At 35.4% G+C, this 25,854-nt stretch overlaps 1 protein-coding gene across 6 annotated transcripts in view; it reads left to right on the top strand.

Moving 5' to 3' along the window:
* Positions 1-25,854, top strand: part of St7l (suppression of tumorigenicity 7 like) — a 109,423-nt gene that overhangs the window by 49,832 nt on the left and 33,737 nt on the right. For 5 of the 6 annotated variants that reach the window (XM_013516417.1, XM_013516414.1, XM_013516418.1 and 2 more), the window contains exons 12-14: positions 10,561-10,711; positions 14,384-14,476; positions 18,301-18,440. In XM_013516417.1, the coding sequence (XP_013371871.1) occupies positions 10,561-10,711; positions 14,384-14,476; positions 18,301-18,440 (384 nt within the window). Of the gene's footprint in view, positions 1-10,560; positions 10,712-14,383; positions 14,477-18,300; positions 18,441-21,765; positions 22,375-25,854 lie in introns of those variants that run through there. The other variant, XM_013516416.1, reaches the window with a different exon arrangement.

Below are 25,854 nucleotides of genomic sequence, written 5' to 3'. Positions count from 1 at the left end.
GTGCTCTAGTGTTATAGGTGTGTTACCCCATGCCCAGCATTTTGTTTTGCTTTGTTTTGTTTGTTTTGTTTTTTGAGACAAGGTCTCACTATACATTATAGTCCAGGCTGACTTTGAACTCACTGTGTAGCCTGTTAGCTTCAAACTTGAGGCCATCCTTCTGCCTCAGCCTCCTGAGTGCTGAGATTACAGGCGTATGCCCTCACACCCTAACTCAGGATCATTTTAACCACCTTAAGTTCAACAGATTCATATTTTGTCTGGATCACCCAGATGACTTGAAACTGAGAAGTTGTAGTTTATTTCTGATTCATTTTTATCCCTAGGATGCAGCCTTTCAGGACCCAATTCAGTCTTTGAGGTTTTACTAGAGCTGTCACTATTGATAGCCCTTGCTCTCCTTTCCTTCTGAGACTTTCAAAAAGACTGAACAGCCTTTTAGCATCTCATCCAGAAGTGATAGATCCTCCACAGTAAAAGAAACCCTAACTGCAAACAAGTGTGAAGGAATTTTTTGTGGTGATGGTTGCACAACTGTGTACTTTTACTAAAAATCAGCCTGTCTGTTTACAGTGATGACCTTTGTCATAGCTAAACTATATTTTAATAAGACTTTTATATATACATATACTTTAACATTTAAAAACCATTGTTATTTACAGGTAGAAATTTAAATGTTTTCCCTTCAACTAAACAAAACAGTTGACAGCTCAGCTCTGTTAAAATATCCAGCTAAGCGGTGTTATAAACTTAGGTGATTATTTGTGGGTAGACACAGCGGAGTGTTAACTAAACAAGATAACCATTAAGGTTTTTTTGAGAAATTTTAAGCTCCAACAACTTGAATAATACCCTACTTAAATAATTCTGCTTTAATTGGGAAAGCTCTGGAATTTGTGGCTGTTTTAGCTAGGGTTTTAGAAGTGATGAAGTATGTGCAGATCTCTGTCTCTCTCCGTCTCTCTCTCTCTCTGTCTCTGACCCTCTTCCTGACTCTCAGCAGGAGGCAAGCAAACGTAAGAGTGTGTGTTGTGATAACTTATTTAATCTAATGAAGTGTTATTTCTCTCTTTGTATATAATATTTAAATCTTTTATTCTTAAACATTTATTATGCAAATTTGTCAGATGGTTGTATGAATCTTAGCAGTAAAATGACAAGGATGAAGTTGTTTAATCAGGAAAAATTTTGGCAACTTTTCACATAACTACAGTAGAAATGGCTATAGTTCTAGAGCTGTGCAATTTGTTAAAGCTGGAAATGATTAGAAGTAGAATAGAGAAAGATCATATAAATCATTTGAGGCTATGAGTTTGCTTTAGGTATTTCATTAATATTGATTGCTTGTGTAGATTTTTTTATTCTACAGAACAAATTTCAGTGTGTAGTGTATAGTACTGTAGTAGAAAATTAGAACAGCATGTTTTCATGGTTTTTGATTTGTTCATTACCTAGGCATGGCTTGGGTTCAAGAATTTTTTTTTCAATTCACTGAACAAGAAAAAGATTCTGCATCTTTCAGCTACTGCAGTCAGTTTTTCAATTTTGAGTAAAAAATGTTTCATGTATTCTAAATATTCCACAGCATCCTGTTTTGTTCATTATAGTGTTTCATATTCTTTATTATCCAACCATGAAAGTTTTGTTCTTTTTGAAATAACTTATAGATTATAAAATCTATTCTCTTAAAGTATATAATTCAGTCATTTTTAATATATTCATGAGGTTGAACGTCATTACGGTTATCCAGTTCTAGAACATTTTCATTACCCCAGAAAGAAACCTCGTACTTATTATTAGTGACTTCTCATTCCTCCAGCCCCAACCACTGGCTACTTTCTGGCTACATTCCTCCCTCTGGCAACCACTAAGCTACTTTCTGTATGTATGGATTTAACCTATTTTGGATTTTTTAATAGAAGTGGACTCATATAATATGTGGCCTTTTGTGTCTGTCTTCTTTCACTTGGGGTAATGTGTCATTACTTCGTTCCTTTTTGTGGCGGAATACTATTCCCATTGTATGGATACGCCACAATATTGTTGGGCATTTGGGTTATTTCCATGTTTTTAGTGTGCATATCCCCCCAACCAGTGCATGCTTCCTGCATGCTCGTATACTCCCCTCACTTATGTAAAACTCCATGTGTGCCTCCAGCGTGCTCATGTGCCCACCTCACATGTGCCTCCTGCCCCTTGCCTGCCACATGTGCTTCCCATCATGAGTGCCTCTCATACCATGTGTAAGCTTTTTTTTTTTTTTTTTCCCAGCTTTTTTTGAGACAGGGTCTTATTTCTCACTCTGTAGTTCAGGCTGACCTTGAACTCACTTATGTAGCACAGGCTGGCCTCGAACTCCTGGCGATCCTCGTGCCTCAGCCTCCTGAGTGCTGAGATTGCAGGTGTGCACCACCACACCGGGCCATGTGCTTGCTTATGTATGCCCTCCCTACCCATGTGTGCTTCCTGAGTGCTCACCCGTGCCCCATCTCTATGTGAGCTTAGTGTGTGCCTGTAGGACTTCTCATAGGCTCTTCCTCACCCCTGCATATGAGTCCCACATTCTTCTGTGTTCCCCTGGCTCATGTACACACCCATGTACATGCTCTTGTGTGGGCCTCCACATGCATGCCTGGTGTGTGCTCACATGCTGCCTTCACATGAGGCCATGTGTGTGCCCCATGGGTGCTTCTATGCTGCTGGCTCATCTTTGCGTTCACAAACAACCCAAGGTGACCGTCAATAGGTAAATGGATAAATGTATTGTGGTGTAATTAGTGGGAGACTTTTCAGCAATTGAAAAAAAGAAAAAGAACTAGAGATGCAAATAAAACATGGGTGAAACTCAAAAATATAATGTACAAATGAGTACGTATTGAATGATTCCATTAATGTGAAGTTCAAGAAAAGGCAAAAAATGATCTTTGTAGTAGAAATTAAAACAGTTTTTGCCTCAGAAGATAGGATGGGTAGTTAACTGGAAAGGAGAACTTTCTGGGGTGATGGAAATACTCTTGACCTGAGACTTACTTGTCTACATTTGTCAGCATTCACAGCACTGCATATTTAAATCTGTGCACTTTAGATGACACTACAACAGAGAAAAAAATAATTTGATTCAGCATGGAAAGCGCTGTAAAAGTACTGTATCGTGCCTTCTAATTAAATGAGATAATGTATGTGAAATGCTTAACATAGTATCTAATAGCTAGGAACAGTATTGGTTGCCATGGTGGTCATGGCTTTATTTTATTTGTCTCCATTTTCTCATCCTGTTTCACCTGTTTCAATATGTACTCTTTCCTGTGAATATTATTAATATTATTTTAGTACTTATAGCCTTAGAATGCATAAGGTTTGAGAATTCTTTTTTGAGTAAACTAAAGGTGAAGATATTAAGATGGTTAGGACTTAGCTAATTTGAATTATTTAACACTCTGAGGACACTTTTTTTTTTTGAGACGAGGTTTTGCTGTGTAGTGCAGGCTGGCCTTGAACTCAGCTTATGTAGCCCAGGCTGGCCTTGAACTCATGGCAGTCCTCCTGCCTCACCCTTCTGAGTGCTGGGATTACAGGCATACAGCACCACGCCTGGCACGGACAATTTTTTTTAAGTCAGTGTCTCACTATATAGTCCGGAATAGCCTAGAACTCACTATGTAGCCCCAGCTGGCCTCAAACTTGTGATCCTCCTACCTCAGCTTCCTGAGTGCTAAGATTACAGGAATGTGCCACCATGCCTAGCTTTGCAGACAATTTTTTTATGCCTTGTAGAAGAAACCCTTGGCACATGAGAAAAGTAGAATATTAAAAACAAAACAACAAGAACTTGCTTAGTAAGTCTGTGTAACTTGAGTACATAGTTGGGAATATGATATCTGTAGCTTTTAAATTATTTTAAGTAAGAGTATTTTTAGCATTATTGCCAAGAAAAGAGATCGTGCCTGGAAACTTTTATAAGTGCAAGGAGAATTTTTAAAATAAATTGATATAATATATAGAGAGTAAAATCTGTTGTGGTTGGCCAGAAATCGAACCCTGTAAGATGTTATGAGTTTTATCCACTATAGAAGATACCTCTTTAATAGCAAGCCATTGCGTTTCATTGGCTAAACTCCCCATATGAGTGGTAGTTCACACTGAATTGAAATTCTGAGTACGATAGCAGGAGTACAGGGAGAAAAGGAGAAGTGCTGTTGAGGTCTGCGTGACCCAAACTTAGAGCAAAACACTTTGCCTTTCCATTATGCTGCATTGTGACCTAAGGGGAAGAGTTGAGATAAGAAATGCTTCTTCTGAGGCATGGGTCTGTACAATGATACAGAAAGAAGGTTTCCTGTGGCCTCCCTTCCTTTACGCTTCCATATAAAGTCACTTTTCTTTTGTTCCTGAGACTTCGACATAGCATTACACCTCCCTTATTTTATTCACATAGCAACTTGGTTTGCTTCTGTCTGGGAGCTGTCTTAGTCTCCCCTAATACATATCCACGTGGACCCTTTGCATTCAGCCTGCCTGTCCAATCTCATAGAATGTGCACTGAGAACACTAATTGCAGAGATAAATTGGTCCTTTGTGTGCATGACTGATCAAGAGCAAAGTACCTTAATTTCAGATGTCTTCAGAGAGATTTTTCTTTAACCTCTCCTTTTAAGAGGAAGATTATAAAGCATTATCATTACTTCAGGTCAGAATTATATTGCTTTTGGTCAAAAGCTGTTGTAAGATTTACAAAAAGTAATCTAAAGAAAAATTACGAAGATCAAAGCCGTTCAAAATTAAAGTGAATTTGAATGTAAGCATAGGTATGGTTTTAGAGTCATGAAAGAAACCATCCATGCACGAGGCCCTGGGTTCGATCCCTGGGACTACAAAAAGGAGAGCAAAATAGACCATATATTATTACATCTTTTAAAAATTACAGCTTCCCGAGTAGCTTTTATTTTTATATTTGCTGTAAAAAGCAAGAGACTAAAGTAGTTAATTGAGTACAGTGTGTTGAACAGTAGTTTTGACCTAAGCAACTTCTGATTTATTGCAGATATAACAATAGGATGATTCAGAAGTAGTATGAAATATCTTACAGTACGTTAGATACTGGCTTTTGTTTAAGTCTTCAACTATGTTTTATTTGATGGTAATTTAACTGTGTCTTTTTTATCTACAGACTTGTTTTTCTTGTAGTTGAGGAAATCCTTACGATAAGTACTTTAGACATTAAAATGTGTATCAAACTGATTTTTAAATTTTATTATTTTCTCTACACTGCCTCTTCTTTAATATTTTGAATTAGAGCTTCATTATCTTCTCTTTTTTCATTAACTTTTACCTCTCTCCTTTCAAAATTACCAACTCATAACCCCTGACATGTTTTTCATATCTAGCCATCCCTGTTCTTACTGACCCCTGGGAACCTTCACTACCTATATTTTCAACATATATTATTATTTTTGTCATTATTAAAATAATGAGTGCTTTTTTAAAAAATGCAGACACTTCATAAGTTTATAAAGTAAAAATTCCCCCATTCTCTCTCTTTCTCTCTCTCTCTCTGTCTCTGTGTCTCTCTAATTCTACTTCTTTTATAAACACGTAGATGTAGAAATGATCTCAAATACTTCACCAGCTTTTTAAAATGAATTCCTCTCTGGTTTTTCTGCCATCAGCGCCTCTTCACTCTGGCTGTTGCCAGAGTTGTCTCTCTAACTAGCAAATCTTACCTTTATTAATTAAAGCCCTCTACTTATAAAGACCAGCCCCTAGTGTTACACACAATATCCTTTCACAGTCTGGTCCCAGTATCTGTCTCCAACCTTCCTGCTTGCTCCCTACCCCCATTGTCATTGCTCCCAATCATGATTATTATGTCGCATCCTAATCACTACTGCTATGTAACTGAGCTGTCATTTCCCCACCTGGAAAATTCCTGTTCATTCTCCAAGCTTCTACTCATCTGTTGTCTCCTTTTGAAAGGAGTCTTTCCTAGCTTTCCCAGGTAGAGATAATGGTTTTCTTTTCTCTGTTCCTTTAATACTGCACTCATACCTTTTTTGTTTATTGCATTTGGGTCTTGTTTTTTATGTCTCTCACTATTCCACGTAAACAAGAGGAGAGTTCTTGTCTCATTCATCACTTAATGTGCGGTACTTTACCTAGCACATAACAAACACTGACAAATAAATATGTCTGTAGTTTAAAACTACGTTTTTTTCAAAAACCTATCTATGTTCACAAGAGTAAAATTTTATACCCATCATTTCTTGAAAATTTTTAGCCATTTTAACTTTTCACAATTTTTTGTTAATTATTTTAGTTTTTATGTTTTAAAAGGATGGTATTGCCAGGTGTGATGGCACACACCTGTAATCCCAGCACTCAAGAGGCTGAGGTGGGAGGATTGTGCAAGTTCAAGACCAGCCTGGGCTCCAAAGTGAGCTCAAGACAAGCTTGAACTGCATAGTGAGACCCTGTCTCAAAAAAAGACAAATAAATAAATAAATAAATAAAAGGATGGTATTGCAGTTTCAGCATGATCTTATTTCTTTCTTGTGAAGTAACTCAGTTTTTAATGGATTACTATATAATTTTGAATGTTAGATTTAGAGACAAAGAGAGATATATGTAAAGAGTGAGTTGTATCACAATTTTATCCACTTTTTTCAGAAAAATGTAATCAATGTATTATTCATAGGGGATGGGGTTTAGCTCAGTGGTGGAGTACATGCCTAATATGTGTAAAGCCCTGGGTTTGATCCCCAGTACAACCACCAAAAAAAAGTATGTACTATTTCTAAAAAAGAAATCTAGACAAACATAAATTACATTTGTTATGTTTCCAGTTTTGTACACTGAGTGTACTTTTGTAGGCAGAAATAAAAGACCAAAACAAAACAAACTACCAGTTTTTAACCTTTCATATTCTTAGAAAGGTAAAGCCTTTGAATCCTAGCACTATTAAAAAAATATAGTAAAATCTGCATAGTTAGGTGTTTTTGTTTTTGTTTGGTTTTAGTTTGCCCAGAGTTAGAAAATATCTTTCAGTAAAAACTGAAATACCAGTTCAGAGACATTTTAGCTGTGAATATCAAATCAACTCAGTTAATGAGCATGTTAATATCTACTTTGGGTTGAAATATATGCTAGGTACTATAGTAGACTATGAAGGGTATGCTTTCTGTTGTGTAGTAACCAGTGGCCTACACTGAGGGGCAGGAAGTCCTGAATAGCAGTTCATGAAGGAGAAAAAAATAAGTAATAATCCTGTATTTTACTTTAAATATTTATGTGTGTGTATGTGTGCGCACGCATGCTAGGTATCGAAGCCTGGGCCTTGTACATGGTGAGTACATGCTAAACCACTGCCCATTACCCACCCCATTAAATACATCTTTCTTAAACTAAAAATTTTCTCTTATATTTTGGGAGCCAAATTTTATTTCAGTGTCAAATTAGAAGCAGAAAAATGCTTTGCTGTAAATTCAAATTGAAAAGGGCATTTGCTGATAGGAAAGACATGATAATAGAAGTAAGGTAGTAGAGGGAACATATTTTTTAAAATAATTAGCAAAATCTTGTAAAATATAAAATCCTGAATTATAATGTCCTGTTGTCTGTCAATGTGTATTTACTTCTTGCATTGACACTTGGATTATAAAACAGTGAAATACAGGTATATAGTTGCTGTTCGAAAAAGTATTTTCATTGATATTTTCTAAGTTTTATTCAGTAGTTGTTAGTCAGATATCTTTGCTTACATTTGCTAAGTGGTTGCCAGTATACAAAATAATTGCCATATTGGGAGTTAAAGCTCCTAGAATCATTTTGGATTTTTTTCTTTGTATCTGTAAAATAAAGCAGAGTTTAATAAGGATTTGGTTTAAGAATAGAGTTTTCTTCTGAAAATGAGATACTCTTTTTACAATGGTGATTCCACTGTGATTGCCACATTTTCTTTGCTACCTAGTGAAGAAGCTTTTAGTGTACTTGCAAAGAGCATAAGGAATCATGTCAGAGGTCAGCTATTTGAGTCCATTTTCCCATAGCTGCCTGGTATGAGTGATCTTTTACTGTGTTTCAAAAAATGGGCAAGGATTAGAGAGGATTAGAAAGAATATTACCCTCCTGAATATAGGCCCAAGGCACTAAGGGAAGAGAACCCAACCAGGCAGCAAATGGGCTTTGCTTGACCAGGACACAACCTCTGCTGCATTCCTTTAAGAAACTGAATAGGAAATGTTAAGTCCCCAAAGTGGATTAGTAAATAATCTCATAGTTTGTGACATCTGCTAAAATAAATCGATGAGCAGACTGCATTCTAACACTTTGAGAACAGAGCCAGAGACATCAAGAGTAAGCGTAATTAAAGATGGGCATTAAGCTCAGTAATGGTTGGAGAGTCACTTTCATAAAGAAAGGAGAAACAGTTGTTTTAGATGTATTACTATGAGCAGTGCATACATATGAGCTAATAACCTAAGGCTTAAATCTCAAAACCACTACAAACTTCATTTTTAAGATTCTCTCCAGAGTCTTATTGCTCCTTGCAGTCTTATAAAGTTTATTTCATAAATTGAGCCCTTTTATTGGTGTTCTCAGTTTGTATAATAACCGAGGCTACTGGAATTTGAAATGTAAGAGTCTGTCTTTTGAGACACCTCTGGAATCTTTCTCTTTTTATATTTTATAATGAAGTTAATATGGCCTGACACATAATTTACTATCAAATTGTTTAGAACCAAAAAAGTTGTTTCAAACCTACTCTAGAATGATGGTGCATTCTGGCCTTAGTCTTCGGAGGAAGGATTTAGCTAAATAAAAATATTTTTTTGAAGGTTTTGTTTTCTGTTGCCCTTTTTGTAGAAAGATGATATACAAGTAGTTGATTTTGTGTCTTTCTTTATGGAGTTAGTATCCTTTGATTAGTATTATAGTCATGATTATACTGCTTTTGGTATGAGTTATATTAAAACAGGTATTTTCTTCGGGAGTCAAAAATAGAATTTCATTTCATATGTGAAGAAAAATTGATGCAGTATAACAGGTGTGCTTTCCAGTCTTTTATATACATCTGTGCTGTTCCGGTTCAGTGCCTATGTTCAAGATGGGCCTGTGCTTTGAATGTGCTCTCCTATTCTTCTCCCCTTGCCTGCTATCAGGCTGCTCTTCTACATAACTACCTATCTTTAAATATCAAATCCCATCAAGTGGTTTATTTAGAGCCCCTAAATCATGATACATTCTAAACGTAGTTATCATATGAGCCAGCGGGCCTATTCCAAAGTTTTTATCTAAGAGAAATGAAAAGATATATTCACACCAGAAGTTATTCACAAATGATAATAACACTATTATCCATAACAGCCAAAAGGTAGAAACAACCTAATGTCTGTCAGATAAAGAATAGATAATCCAATTTTGGTATATCCATATAGCCATACAATGGGACTTTATGGGACCACAGAATGGAGTGAGGTATTGATATGTGCTACTACCTGGATGAACCTTGAAAACATGTTAAATGAAGGAAACTAGTTACAGAAGATTACATATAATATGATTCCATTTGTATAAAATGCCTAGTATGGGCGAATTTATAGAGATAGGAAATAGGTTAGTGCTCGGTTAGTGGGTTGGGGAATGAGAGAGTAGAGAGTGTTAACTAAAGGGTATCAGGTTTCCTTCTGTAGTGGTAAGAATGTTCTAAAATTGACTGTGATAATGGTTGTACATACCTGTGAATATAATAAAAACCATTGAATTGTACACTTTAAATAAATGAATTCTAAGATATGTCAATTCTATCTCAAAAAAGATTTTTTTTTTGTACTGAAATTCTTTTTGAGGTTAGAGATCTTCTTTTACAGAATTGAGTATACAACAGATTAATAAAGATGTTTTTAAAAACAAATAAAAAATACTTCTTAGCCATATATCCATGTATGTTGTTTATGCCTCTAATAAGGCCTTTACCACAGTCTGCGGTACTTATTTTCTTAAGAACTGTCTTTCCTATTATATTATGAAGCTGAGAGAACGGGGAAAATGTTTTGTTGTTGTTGTTGGTATTTTCTAACAAGCAGAATGCTTCGTACTTAGTAAGTATGAACTTAGTTGGATTTTTCCACAATTAAATTTTCTAACCTATAAAATGGAAATAAAAGAACCAACAATGGAATGTTGCTGCAAAGTATTATTCCAAAATTTATTATAACTTTACATTTGATTCTTTTTTGGAAAATAAATATTTGCTCTCAAATTATTTCTTTAGCTTGAGCTTCCATTTTGTATTTAGCAAGGTCATACAGGCCATTTGTTGCCATATTTTTATGTATAGAATCATTCTGATTTTTAGAATTTGCTATTAAAAACAATTTGCATGTATAAGCATTTTATACATAAATTTTCAGAAGATCCTTCATGTCATTTGAACTATTTTAATATGTATAATTTTCAAAAAATCAATTTGGCTTTATAGCATTTTGAATATATTTTTTGTAGATGTTTGAACTAAGCACAATTTAATTCTTTTCTGTTGTATGTATGTATATGTTATTCTTGCAGTATTTACTAGAAATGAAAAGTTTGATTTTACCACCAGAACATATTCTGAAACGGGGTGACAGTGAAGCAGTTGCTTATGCTTTCTTTCACCTTCAGCACTGGAAACGAATAGAGGGTGCTCTTAATCTGTTGCAGTGTACATGGGAAGGCAGTAAGTAATCTTTTCTAAATGTAACCCTAATCTCTGACCATTCATTGCATTAACAGGCTATCTTTTTAAATGAGATTGTGTGAGTTTCTCTAACGATTTGTTTGGTTTCAAAGAGAACTTAGTGGCATTATAGTTGTTTTATTGGTAAAAGAAATGGTTAATCTATTTATATTAATGCCACATTTAGGAAGAGCAGAGTGAGAAACTGTCATGGTATTCTGCCATTTGTTCATTTAAGTTAAATGCATGTAAGGAGAGAAAATGAAAAGTTATGCCCTTTGGCTTGTTAGCTTTTTAATGTGGTTAAGCGATTGCTTTAATTTTTTGTAGAATCCAAAGCCTCCTATGGTAACCATGTACTTTATACTGGGCTACATGCCCAGTCATATTCTCATTTTAAAAATTGGTCTGGTTTTATTTTATTTTCAGATATGTATAACGTGAAACTATTTTCCTCTTAACTGTATCAACTCTATTCTCATTTTTTTTATTATAGTGAAATATAACAAAATTTACTGTTTTAACTCTTCGTGTTCTGTTCAGTGGTGTTATATACATTCACATTGTTGGACAACTGTTATCACCATCTATCTCCAGACATTTAATCCTTCTGAATGGAAATTCTGTACACATTAGATAATGACTTCTCATTCTTACTTTTCCCCAGCCTCTGGCAACCACCATTGTATTTTCTGTCTCTATGAGTATGACCTCTGCTACCTCACATGGGGAATCATTAACAATATCTGTCCTTTTGCTTCTGGCTGATTTCATGTAGCATATCATCAAGGTTTATCATATAGTTTGTTTCAGAATTGCATTCTTTTTTAAGCGTGTAATATTTCATTGTATGCATATACTGTGTTTTGTGTATCTAGTCATCTGGCAGTAGACATTTGGATTTTTTTATACCTTTTGACTGTTGTGAATAATGCTGCCATGAATCTTGATGTACAAATATCTGTTTGAATTCTTGCTTTCAATTCTTTTGAGTATATACCCAGAAGTGGAATTGCTGGATGTAAAATATAATTTTTGGAGAAACTACCATACTGTCTTCCATAGCAGCTGTTTCATGTGACATTACCATCAGCGTTCCACACAAGAGTTGCAGTTTCTCCACATCCTTATGAACATTTGTTTTTTTTTTCTTTCTTTTTTTTTTTTTTTTTTTTGTCTTTTGAGACAGGGTCTCACTATGCAGTTCAGGCTGGCCTTGAGCTCACTTTGTAGCCTAGGCTGGCTTTGAACTCACAAAGATCCTCCTGCCTCAGCCTCCTGAGGGCTGGGATTACAGGCGTGTGCCACCACGCCTGGGTACATTTGTTATTTTTTGCTTTGATTTTTGTTTGATAATAGCCATCCTAATGGATATGAAGTAGAATTTCATTATGGTTTGGATTTGCATTTCTCTAACAATTAGTGATGTAGAACATCTTTTCATGTGTTTATTGGCCATTTGTACATTTTCTCTGGAGAACAAACTGGGCTGTTTTAACTAACAGATCTCTTATTTGTAGCTTCTTAACTATTAAAGTAAAGAAGCTTAATCAAACTATTTTATAATTGCACTTTCATAATTTTCTTGGAAAGTATACCACAACTATCATAAAACTTCAAAAGTAAATTCAGTGCTTATTCACAAAAATTGTTTAGCCCTTTTAGGTCCCAGTATTTGCTGTGAGGCCCTTGGAACATTGTAGCAGTTCATAAGGATATCATGGGATATTTTAAAGTTTTCATGAAAAAGTTTTAGTAGAAATACTCAGCTCTGTCAGATACTATATAAATTGCTGGCTCTAGGTAGTTCAGTTTCAACGTTATACTCCATTCCTTCTATATTTTTGCAAAGCTGGGTTTTGTTAGTTTGCTGTGATTTTTAAAAAATAACACACAAAAGTCAGTGTGGAACAGGAAAGAGGATAGTGGTGTCCAGTTTGAGTCCAAGGTAGTTGTGCAATGTCTGACAGTTCCATGCATATGTCTTACTAGTAAGAAACGATAGTTTTGGTTTTTTGGCTTTTTTAAAATTAGGTTTTTCTATGTTGCCTATGCTGACCTTGAACTCATGGGCTCAGTGATCTTTCTACCTCACCCTCCTGAGTAGTTGAGACTACAGGTTTGCACCACGATGTGGTGCTAATAATGGTTCTTTAAAAATAAGAAAAATTATTTCCAATTTATGTTTATTTTTTAAAAAATTTCTAAGTTGTTAGGGCATAAACTTTTAAAGTTATTTGGACCCACTAAAATTGTTCTTTTTTTTTTTTTTTTTCAATCTATGGTATCATAAAACATTACTGAGACTGGGTGTATAGCTTAGTGGTAGAAGGTAAGCTTATTGTGTGTGAGGCCTTGGGTTCAATTTCCAGCACACACACATAAATAAATAATCAAACCTGATCCATAAGGGACACTATGTGTCCTTGAGAGCCTCTGTATTAATTATTTGGAAACAGTCGTATACTGGTCTTGACAGTAGAAAGATGGATAAAACTGAGATTATGTACTTGAGGAGCTCAGAGTTTCTCTAGTAGGCTGTCAGCACCCCCAAACAAGCTACAGTATCTCATTTAACTTGTATGTGTCTTCCTTGCCTGGCATTCTGTTTAGCACATGGGGGTATTCCACACGGATATTGTTTATATTGTATATTTAATGTACCCTGATGAATGATTTCCTTATGTTATCACTGATTTGATGATAGACTTCGGGCTAGTAACTACTTCTTATTATGGTAAAGTCTATATTTTGAGAAAAATTTATAGAACCAACCACTGAAGGAAAACTCAAAAGCATTATCACAGTTTTGCTGAGTACTTACCTAGTGGAATAGATCAATAAGGATTTCTTCTTTGATAACTCCACAAGAATTGTTAATAATCTAAATGAAAAGTGGGCAAAATTTTCTAAAAGTAATATTTTAGGCTCTGCAGGCCATATAGTCTTTGTCACAACTATTCTTACATCATGAAAACTACCTTTTATTGTTTGCTTGAGATAGGGTCTCACTGTGCCACCCGGACTAGCCTTTAACTCACTATGTAGCCCAGGCTGACCTCAAACTCAAAATCTTCCTGTGTGCTGGGATTGCAGGCAGGCGCCGCCACACCTAATGGAAATAACCTTAGACAGTATATAAGTGAACAGCAGGGCTGTGTCCTAATATATTTTTATTTATAAAAATAGATAGTGGGTCAGATCTGGCTAAAGGGTTTCACTTTGGTGAATCCTAAACTAGATTAACCTCTGCTCATAGAAAACTTTGGTGAACTTCACGTGTGAATTTAGGAGCCATTTGGTACTCTTTTTTTAGAAGGTTCCCAGTAGTTAGGGCCTAAACAACTTTATGAAGATTTCTTTAAGAAGCAAAGTTTAGAACTGTAGAGTTAAGTCTATGATTGCAGTAAGAAGACTGAGACAGAGAATAACCCAGTAAATCTTACTTCCCGCTGCCGCCTTTGGTTTTGCTCTAATTAAACTAAACCATTGACTGTTCACTGTCTTATTTTCCCTTTATTCTTTTGCTTACTTTCTTTCATCTAAAATGCCTAAGAAAACAAAACACTATATGATAATTTTGTAAAAATTTATCTCTAAAATAGTTTTGATCTATAGCATAGCATGGTAAATGAGATAAAATTGAATGTCAACATAAGTATTTTTTCTCAGCTTTTAGAATGATTCCATACCCATTAGAGAAAGGACATCTATTTTACCCTTATCCCAGCTGCACAGAAACTGCTGACAGAGAGCTGTTACCTAGTAAGTAAATATTTCATTTTTCTTAAACTTATAAGTAATGGTTTAGATTCTTTTCTGTATTAGTCACATTTTTATAACTATCGATGTAGGCTAACTATGAAGAAAGATTTATTTAGCACACAGTTTTGGAAATTCTATGATAGTGCAAGCTTTTGTAGTGAGGGCTGTCCCTTGGCATCAGCTCACAAGTGGATAGCAACGGCAGGAGCGCGTGCAGGGGTAGGTCAATGATTATATCTCCATATGGAAGCAGAGAGAGAAACTGGCATCCCACAGTCTCTTCCAAGGGCACACCCCTAGTCACGACCTCCCAGTAGGCCTTACCTGTTCATGGTTGTTTCACAACACTGCCCACATGGGACCAAATTCGTAACACTTGAACCTTTGAGGTGGGGGGGCGGTCACAAACCATATTCAGACAACAGCATTTCCCATAGTGTTCTTCATTTTAAGACCCCTTTGAGTCACGTAGTGTATTTTCCCATAGGAAAATACAGCATGGTAGTGCACACCTTCAATCCCAGCACTCTGGGAGGCTGGGCCCAGCCTGGGCAATTTAGCAACTTAGTTATACCCTGTCTCAAATAATTAAAAAATGGGTGGGGGTATAGCTCAGTACAAAGGCCCTGTATTCAGTCTTGAGTACCATCAAATAAATAAATAAATAAATAAATAAATAAATAAATAAATAAATAAAAATTTTTTAAAAAGGAAGAAATAAGACCCTTTTGGGACTTTGTAAATACTTTCATAACCATTTCTCGGATATAGTTGCATAATGATTCATTTTCAAATACTATCGGGCAAAATCCTGTGCTAGAGGCAAGGAAGAACACAAAGATTAAAGATACTAAAAGCAGCAATATCTTAAAGATACTAAAAACAGCAGACATTTGTAAGAGAAATTATAACCAGGCCTTGTAAACTCTCAGAAAATAAAGGAGAGAATACTCTTTGACTCATTTGTTGAAGCCTGTATTGTCTTCATACCAAAACCAAACAGAGATACAAAAAAACTGCAGAACAATAGCCCTTATAAATACAAACATCTTCAGGAAATATTAGTAAACTAATTGTGAGTTTGGGGCCAACCTGGGCAACATGGGAAAATACAGTCTCTAAAAAAAAAGGAAGAGAAGAAGGGAAGCAAGGAGAGGGGGGAACAGGGGAGAGGAGAAAGGAGGAAAAAGTTGTTATTCTAGACAAAAATGAGATCACTAAGAGAAATTGTATAGTGTAAGAACTGAAGTAAGGATAGAACCATGATGGCACAAAAATGTCTAAGGAATTGATGGCAGGAAAATAGTTGGAGATTTATTGAAGGAGTGGTCAGATAACACAAGAGCCAGAACTAGATATTCTAGAAACTAAAAGGAGGAAGAAATTTCCAAGTGAGGAGGAGTATCTGAGAAGGCAGTTACTGAGCAGAATCTATTGACTTTGGCAATTAGGAGATCATTAGTGAGAAAAATTTCATTTTCCTTCCTAGGGTGAGGTTGGTAGTATTTGTTCTTGTCATTATTTTTCCATTTAAAAAAGAATAAAGATTTTAAAGCAATGCAATGGATCTTTAATTATAAAACATCAATATACAGAAGTTTATTAGGCTAATACATTTAGGCTAAAATAATGTCCGCTTTGCAATTATTACAAAAGTTTTCTAAGGCTAACTTTACATATTAATATTAATAAATTAAGAGTAATTTTCGTATCTCTGAGTCATATGCTACAAGACCAGATAGTTTCTTTTTTTTTGGTAAGGCTTTATGAATTCTAACTACATGTAGAGTGCAGACTCCAGGAGGTTGCAGTAGAAGGGTAAGCTGGAGGACTTTGTTTGATTATCGTATATGTTCTTAGGATATTTTTCCTGTCTCTGCCTGTGGTAGAATGAACAAATATTTAATAATGTAGAGTTCTAATACCCAGGAGTACTTTTTTTTTTTTAATTCCTTCAACCTTGATATGCCTTACAGCATTCTGGAATTTGCTTATGGACCTCATAAGTTCAGATTTGAACTATTCCCCTAGTTCACATAGCTATTTAGTTGTCTATTATGCCTCCTGATAAATTTTTCTCTATAAACTGGTGATGAAATTTGAACTTTCATTCCAAGGGAGTGTTTCTGTACTAGTCAGTCATTCATTATATTGATGTATTAGCCAAACATTGACTGACAAATGAATCTACAGAAAGCAATCCAGAAAGAAATAATTGGGTCTCTCCTACAGTACAGGAAGCTCATATTTAAGGGAATTTTCACACTAAAGTTATGTAGTTTTCTGCCATATGAAACAGGGATAATACCATCTATCTCTTAGGCTTACTAAAAAAAAAACAAACAAGTACTTTAGAAACCCTAAAATACTAAACAGTATTTAAAATACTAAACATTATTAATTTTTCTGGTTTATTTCCTGCCTTCTGAAATACCAGGACTTGTTTCTTTTCATTTGCTACAAAGAATTGGCCTCTAGTAGCTGAGGAACAGAGCAAAAGGGGTTGAGGACTATTTGGGTGTTGTCTACAGTCTCTCTCTCTGTCTCTGTTTCTGTCTGTCTGTCTCTCCCCTCTGTACTGGGGATTTAGCCGAAGGCCTTGTACTGAGCTACATGAGCTGTATTACCAGCCCAGCCCCTTTCTTTAGCTCTTTTGAAACAGTCTAGGTTACCCATGCTAGCCTTGAATTTATCATCCTCCTGTTTCGAACTTTTAAAAAATTCAGTTCCATTGTATTCATACTTTAAACGTGGCTCAAGACTCTGGAAATTTTGTGGCTTTTAAAATGAATTTGGTTTTTGGTGTATATACTCTCTGAAATTGTATAAGATACATAAAAATATTGTGACTGTTGAAGGAAGCTTACATGTAATCTTCTCTGTTAATCATTGTGTTGAAAAAAGTGAAATTTATAGCTGACCTTGGTTCAGCACTGAATTAGTCATCCCTTACTAATGCAGGATATTACTGTATATCAGGAATTCCTGGGTTAGTGTCCAGCCCAGAGCTATCAACTTCTGGACTAATGAAGTCTCAGACTAGTTCTCAGTTTAAGTAGAAATTAATATATTGAGTACCTACTATGTATCAGACACTATAATGGATTTATCTCTGAATTGGTATTCAGGTATTTTTCAAATTTTAAATAAAATATAAATACTTGAATATAACTGGTAACAGAATCTATAATCAGGTAAAAAAAAAAAAGTACTTGATTATGTAAATGTAGTAGAGTAAGCAAAGGGATTAATTTATGATCAGAATCTAGGGCTTTAGTTTTCTAGTTCATTTTTACAGTGAGCAATGAAATGTCATATAGAAAACATGTTAATATCTTGGTAAAATTATTAACTGATGCGTCTGAGAAAATCCCCTATGACTTATCTATCTCTTTATACTATTCTCTGAGCTTCCAAAGAACAAGAATTAATAACAACTCACATTTTACTAAGTGCTTACAGTGTTCATCATAACAACTCCATAGCAACTTTTACAGGCTTTAGCAACTTACTCAAAATCACATACTAATAACTGACAAAGCTCTTTTTCAAAACCACCTCAGCATGACTTTGTAATCAGTGTTCTTTCCCACGATACTATCCTGTTCCCAGACCCCAGTATGGTTATTTGGCTATTTAGAAATGCTTTTGATGCTGAAATAACTAACGGATAACTTTCTTCTTGTACCTTGCTTGACCAAAGACTTCTTGTTCGTAAAAAATATTTTCCTTTTTAGTTTTTAAATAGATTTAATCTGAAAATATCAAGACTAGCTTAAATTATATTGCAAAATAAAATTCATTCCTACTTTTTGTCCCTTCAGCCTTTCATCATGTGTCTGTATATCCCAAGAAGGAGCTTCCTTTTTTCATCCATTTTACAGCAGGACTGTGTTCTTCTACAGCAATGATAGCTCTTCTCACACACCAGTTTCCTGAAATCGTGGGTGTTTTTGCTAAAGCTGTAAGTATGATCTCAAGGACTTGTATAGAGTATTTGTGAAGCACTCAAGAAATCATCTCTGACCTGTTTGTGCTAACTCAGATGAGCAATAGAAGACGTCTGTTTGTAAAGTTACTGCCATAAATGTGGGAACGTAAGTTTCTGGTGACTTGAGCTATACTTCTGTTGCTTAAAAATTTAAAGAATACAGTGCTATAACATTATAAAGTTGTTTTTTGGAGATCACCTTTGGTGATAGACCGCATTCATTACTAGAATAATCCAACTCTTTCTTGCCTTGAGTACGTTTTCTTTGGCATTTAAAAAATTTCCATATTTTGTAACTGAACCTTTTGATTATTCCATTTAAATGATATCATTAGCTCTGAGGATTTGCTAAACTTTATATTAAAGAGTACAACTAGGATGGAGAATAAGTAGGTAAGGTGGCCCCTGGTATAGAATATGATTTATATTAAAAGGTTTTCCCAGTTACAGTGTCTGTATCTTCTTATTGACTTCCCCACATCTTGGATATAGAGCCATGTGTAGGCCTTTATTTTTATCCTTTAATTTTGAACTGCTTCCTCACTTCCTGACCCAAGAAGTGCTTGAGGACTGACATTAAAGAGGGTTTTCCATGACTATTCATAATGTCATTGGCTCCAGGTAAAATTACCAAAGAGAATTACCTTTAAGTCTCCAAACCTTATAAAAAAATTCATCTTTCTTGTGCATCTTTATAATTTTCCTGGGTAATAAGCAGTTAAAACTCCAAAAGAAAATGATAATTCATTTCACTTCCAAAATAAAAGCACTGCAAACCCTAGAAAAACTAATCCTCGCATGGTAATGTATATTTTTTTCTATATGCCTCCATTCTAACTCCCTGTTTTCCTCACAATCTCCTTTTCTGCCTTAAGAATATTTTGTTTTGTGCCTTACAGATTAGTTGGCTTTATTCTGGCACCATGGTTAGAGCACTGGTTTCCCATTTTCCCAGAAAGTCAACTGTACAGTATGTTCAGTTGCCACTGGCTGTAGGCCTTGGAGTCTTGAGTATGCATTTGATTCTGGGTCAAGCATCAAGAAGAGTGACTTTCATTGTTGTTCAGGGAGTATAGATATTTGGGTTGGAAACTAACTATCCTATTTCCTTTTAGTGTAAAAAAGGAAGCTTAGTGATTGATTATATTGTAACTCTTGTTTGCAAGGGTAATGATTGGGGAGTGAATGCATCTCAAATTGAAATGCTCTTACTGTGTAATCCTGCATGGAAAAAAATGGACTAGAAATGGGAGCACATCAATTTTAGCAGCTAGGGGAAAATATGCAACTGTGTATTTTAAAAACACAGGCAAGCAATGGGATAAATGGTTTGTGAATTTCTCTCAGGCAGCAGAGTGGGAAGGAAGAGAAATAGAGCAAGGAGTGAGATCTAAAATCTGGACCAGATATGTAGCAACTGTTAGTGGTGTATTTCTGTGATGTACTAGCTGAAATTAATGTGGAGTGTATGCATTGTGTGCTCCATCCATCAGTGTTCGTTTACAGTGACTGCCTTTGCCAAAGAAGTCACTAATGGCACCAAGAAGAGCCTTTCAGGTTACATCATATAAGTTCTTTAGCACTCCTCCAGCAGGGTCCGAGAATGAAGAATTACATATTTTAAAGTGGAAGCTTTTTTTAAGACTAAAAGTTATTGATATACTGTGACTCTAGTTGATGTACAATAAACAAGCATTTACTCACTTAACTTTTGGTTTTGTATAGTTGGTGATATATACAATTTAAAATGTCACTGACAGTGAACTTTTACAGCTATATTTTAACCTTATGGCATTTACATGTACATTTTAAATTTCTAAAAGTTAAATATTTACTGGTAGTATGATCAGACCAGTATCTGGCATGTAGCAGTTTCAACGGCAGGTCCCATTTAAGAGTTCATGGAAAATGATTACAGCATGGGCAGTCTTCAGCTTCTAAACACAACATATAAATGCCTTGGCAGACAAACATCAAGGGAACTAGAGTTTCAAATTCTACCTGTGCACTACTTCATAAGGTGTGGTTTATATCCCAGGGGCTCAGCTCTCACCCAGGAGCTGGTAAAAAATGCAGAGCCTCAGGCACCGCCATAGTCCTCCTCAGTAAGAATCTGCATTTTAACAAGATCGCCAGGTGTAAAGCTCTAGAAACCTTGCTGTATGTCTCTTACCAATCTGTGGAACACAGAACATCCTAGTAGTGCCACCTCACCCAAGTGGAGAAGGGGCAGAATTGTAGAGTGGTTATGGGTGGAGACTCTGGAACCATCCCTGACACTTATTGGTTGTGCAACTTCAGGTAAGTTATTTCATTGTCTCTACCCTTAATTATAAATGAGAATAGTACTGCTGCATAGGTTTGGGTGAAAGTCAAATGTATCAAGCATGTAGAACTAGGTCTGCCCACAGTAGAAAGTAGGTATTAGCTGTTGTTCCTTCTCCTTGTCATCCTTATCACCCAAGAGCAGCTATAAAGGAGCTAAGTCGTAACAGTAAGCTTGAAATGCATTTTCCCATAAAAACTGAAGCATAAACAGTATTTGAGTGTCATTTAAATGATGCTGTTAGTATCATACTATTAGTACTGTACATTTGGTACATTATGTATATATGAACCACAAAAAAAGAGGGAAAGTGTTTTAAGTTCCTGCCACGGGCAACCCTGTTGATAAGTTGCAAGCTACCTGTGTTAGGATATTTGATTAAGTCAGATATCTGATGACTAACTAAAGTAGGAACTGATAAAGTATATTTGAAACATACTTGTTCCTCTATTTAGCAAGGCAGAATCATTTAAGAAAATTGCCTATATTTCTTCATTGTTGCCTTTGTCTCTTCCTCATCTAACATCTTTTTGGTATTTTTGTTGTTTTTTGTCTGTTGAGACAGGGTCTCACTGTGTAGTTCAGGCTAGCCTTGAACTCAGAATGTAGCCCAGTTTGAACCCTGGCTTCAAACTCACTGTGATCCTCTTGTTTCAGCCCCCCAGGTGCTGGGATTCCAGGCATGGGCCACCACACCCAGCCTAATATCTTTTTATATCAGTGTACATGGTGGAACAAGTTCAATTTGAGTTTCTCAAAATGTATTTGTTGTAAAAATTGCTTTTTTATGATGCTAGTCACTAAGATTAATAATTTTTAATAATTCTCACTGTATATTAAAATTAGATAAATGGAAGGGGATAAACTAGAATGGTTAATGGTTGTAATGCCTCTTCTTTTGCATGGTATAAGGATATATGGAAAAGATTTCATACTTACTAAATCAGGATTTTTTCCCTGATTTTTCTCCAGGCTGAGATGAAAATCTGGTTTGACATTAGACATAGAGCAATGAAAAGTTGCATAAATCCCTAGAGATGTGGAATGTGCTGATATCAGAGCTGATACTCTCCAAGGCCAGAATTCCTGAAAAAGAAAAAATTGCTTTTAAGTGGTAGGTTATTTTCTCACCTGCTTTGAAGCCTGCTGGGTTAAATATGAGAGTTCAAAGTAAGGGTAGCCAGCAAACCAACTGAACTGGAATCTGATTCTGCTTATCTGAAAGGAGCTTCTTTATTTAAGAGCAGCACTGCCCTCTCCTTAGAGAACCAGTCTTCATCTACTCAGGGCCCTTTCATTTCTGTCTTGCAGAGAAATCTTTCTTTTAAGTAAGGCTTGGAAGGGTGCTATCACAAAAGTGAAGACTTAACGATGGTCTTTGGGGATTTCACGAACTCACTGATGAGTTCAGGCTTGTGGCATGTGACTTCAGTGCCTTCAATTGAGAGGTGTGTTTGAATGTAAAAGTCCCTACTTAGGTTTTAACTAAATAGGGCAGTCTTTGCCATGTTGGCAGAAAAAAACATGGGTAAAGTGGGGAATAAAAAAGATTTCCAAATAAACTGTTTTACTAAGGCAAAACTTTGTTGAGTTTCTCTAAACATATTGTAGTTGTGCTGGGGTGGGAATGGGCCTTGCTTCCACATATTTTTACTAATCTTTATGTGGGACAATGTGGTTGGACATGCCAATGATGAATTTCTGAGCAACTCATAATTGGCTGGCTTCACTGTAACTAGGGCCTTACAATCTGCTTGATTAATTCTTTAAGGACTACATTAGCCAAGTTGCATGATTTCCAAAGATATAGAAGGTCAGATGTTACACTAACAAAGGACCTCTCCACAGAATGTCTCACTGGGGTTTCTTCAGGCCCTTCATAAAAATAATTAAAATTTTTCTCCCCAAATTACATTTTGAAATAATAAGCAAATATAAATGCCAAGTGTCTTTTATTGAATACTAAGCTCAACTTTTGGAAACGTTTCTCATTTTTTCCAGGGAAAAGACCATCTTAAGAACTAGTAGAGCTGACAGACAATTATAACTATATGTTGATATATACTGGTAGAAAAATAAATGATTTTTAAAGGTTTTTAGCTTTTCACTGTAATAATAACATGAAAGTTGTTCATAGGTGAAAGATCTTTTTTATTTAGTTTTCTAACTTCATTAATGCTAAAAACCTGTGGTACTTGCATACTTCTTTACCTAACACGTAAGGCCGCACTTAGAAATTAAATTGACAAAGTAAGTTTCTTTATTCTGAAAATGGATTCTTTTTCAAAGCTGTAAGACATTTTTAGTTCATAAGGTCTAGTAAAGTTTTTTAAACATTTTGAATTGTAACAAAGCGTATATTCCTGTAAAATTCTCTACTATTTCCACAGTAATACATTGGAAGTGTTTCTCAGAGACTGTACAGATAATCAAATGAGCTTATTGTGAGACAGGTCAAAAAATTTGAATGTTTACATTTTTATTCCATCATTAGTGCCTCTAAAGTCTCTGTTTCGGCAGTCTGGCACATCCAGGTTTTATTTTCTTTATGAAGTTGGGTATTTGTAGCAAGAGAAAAGATGTTCTCTAGTTCTAATAAGAGTATTCTCATCCCTCATCCTCATTGTTTCTCTTCCAAAAAAAATACAGACAGAAATTTTGTGAAATCGCTAATACTTTTTATTCAAATGTTTTTTAATTACGGAACTCTTCTTTTCAAAGGAGGAGGACAAAAGTCAGGTGATGTGCTTTTTAACGCACGTCTCTACCCTTTGCTCAGAGTTGGAGTTGAGGTTGGCGGAAAGCGTACTTTCTTCCTAACATGTGCCTGCAAACTGTGACGTTCATCAAAGCTTGCCCTGAATTTATCTGGCAATGTATTTAATGATCTTTCTCCCTCAAACTGTAAGTCTCAGTGCCAAAGTTTATGATATCCTGTCGCAAACTGCTACTGACATATTTACTGCTAAATCATTAGTACTTAGGGCACATGGACTCTTCAGCTGTTTTTAGAAAAGAACTATGTTTAGATATTAATGAAAATCATTCATTCTAAACCCATTACACTGTTACTATTACAATTTACATTAGAAAACCTGCTGATCTTTGTTTTAGAAAACACCTCTGTCTAAATAAAAAGCATAGTTCTCTGAATAAAACAAATAAAGGGATACAAAAGCAACAGTATCTTGAAGAATAGTTAGCCCTTTTTTTTTAAGAGTTTTTCACCTTTCCTAATCAATCAAATTTCTTTCTTTTTTTTTCTTTTTTTTCTTGTTTTGTTTCATTTTGGTTTTTTAGACAGGGTCTTACTGTGTAAATTAGGTTGGCCATGAACTAAGTACTCGAGGCCAGCCTTGAACTTGCTACAGTCTTCCTGCCTCAGCCTCCCAGAGTGCTGGGGATACAGTTATATGCCACCATGCCTAGCTTCATATTTCTCTAATGCTCAAAAGAACTATAAATTAGAATTCATCTAGTGTAAATAAAGAGTAATTTGGACTTTAATTAGTTCTTGTCCCTTTTTAAAAGAGCTTATATCATTTGTTCTTATCGAACGTGAGAGTATAATCTTCCTATATTGTAGATGGGAAGTTTGAGTCATCAAAGCTAAGTGAAATGCCTAAAATTTCATAATAGACAAGATAGCCTATTAATTTTAGTCATGATATATAGACTTTTTTTCCAGTAATGTATTACTGCACAATTTGCATCAAAACAAGTAAAAAAGAATAACTTCTAAACTCGATATAGTAACGCTGTGGCAATATATAATGACTGAGTGGTGACAGTCAAGTGGCTTTGCTATAGTAGTCTTCTCCTATAAGAGATGAATTTGAGCCAGGTATAATGACGCATGCCTATGATCCCAGTGCTCTAGGAAGATAAGTCAAGAGGAATACAGGTTTAAACCCACCCTGGGCAATTTAGTGGCTTAGTGAGACCCTATCTCAAAAAATTAAAAAAAGGGTTAGGGGTGTAGCTCAGTATGAAAGCCTCAGTGCCCAGTAACCCCTCCCTCCACCAAAAATTTGGAGAAGAGTTTTAAATGAAAAGGCTAATGTGGATTGCTAGAAAAATCAAAAGGGTATTTAGGTTGGACATATCCTTACTGCAAAGGCAGAGACCTCAGCAGACAAATAAACAGTGCTCAGGAAGGAACTCTTCACAGTATCTGTGTCTGTTGGATGAATTCTAATATAAAGAATGCACATTTGCTCTTTAGTCTTTTAAACTGCTTCACTCCAGTTACATCCTCTTCTCACTAATCAGCCATGTAAGAAAGAATGCTGTTTGGTCATTTATGTAACATAGTCAAATAATTTCAGCCTCTCTAAGGCCTAACTTGTATGGTGATCCTGCAGAGAACAATAGGCCCTGCTTTATAACTATTCAGAGGGAATTTGATTGACTCTGAAATAGTTAAAAAAAAATGTTTTAATATAAAATTATAAAAGTAATCTTGCTGGACATGGTGGTGCACATCTGTAATTCCGGCACTCAGGAGGCTGAGGCAGGAGGATTGCCATGAATTTGAGGCCAGTCTGGGCTACATAGTGAGACCCAGACTCAAAAAAAAAGTATATCTTACATTTCAACATCAGTTTTCTTTCAATATCTAAAAGTGTAAAAAGGATTATGGGGAAAGAGTTTAGCTAGCAGAATAAACTTTGGGTCTAAAGTTATCATAATTTGTTGGTATTTTTAATTTTAATCTTTGCTAAAGGGAGGATTTTTGGTAGCAGTTATACTTCTAGTAGTTGTGTCTACAGGTAAGGAACTTTCATGTTTCTTAACGATAATGGGGTCTCAATAAAAGATTGGATTTTAGTGGTATTCCAACTGAATATGAGGGGAAGAAATTACGTCTTTCTAATAACACTTATATTGCCTTAGGTCCATCTTAATAGCAGCCAGCTTCAAGAAAAAAAACTATTTGGGCTTCAGGTGGTGCTCAAGAAAATTAAAAGAACTGATACAGATTTCTGACCTCACCTTGTAATTTCAAGCTTTCTAAAAATAAAACATGTATATACTATTTAAAAATGTAGAGAAGGAGCT

This window comes from Chinchilla lanigera, unplaced genomic scaffold (assembly GCF_000276665.1).
Source record: "Chinchilla lanigera isolate Chin_1 unplaced genomic scaffold, ChiLan1.0 scaffold00034, whole genome shotgun sequence".
In the NCBI taxonomy this organism is placed as follows: domain Eukaryota; kingdom Metazoa; phylum Chordata; class Mammalia; order Rodentia; family Chinchillidae; genus Chinchilla; species Chinchilla lanigera.
This window is presented reverse-complemented; position numbering and strand designations above follow the sequence as displayed.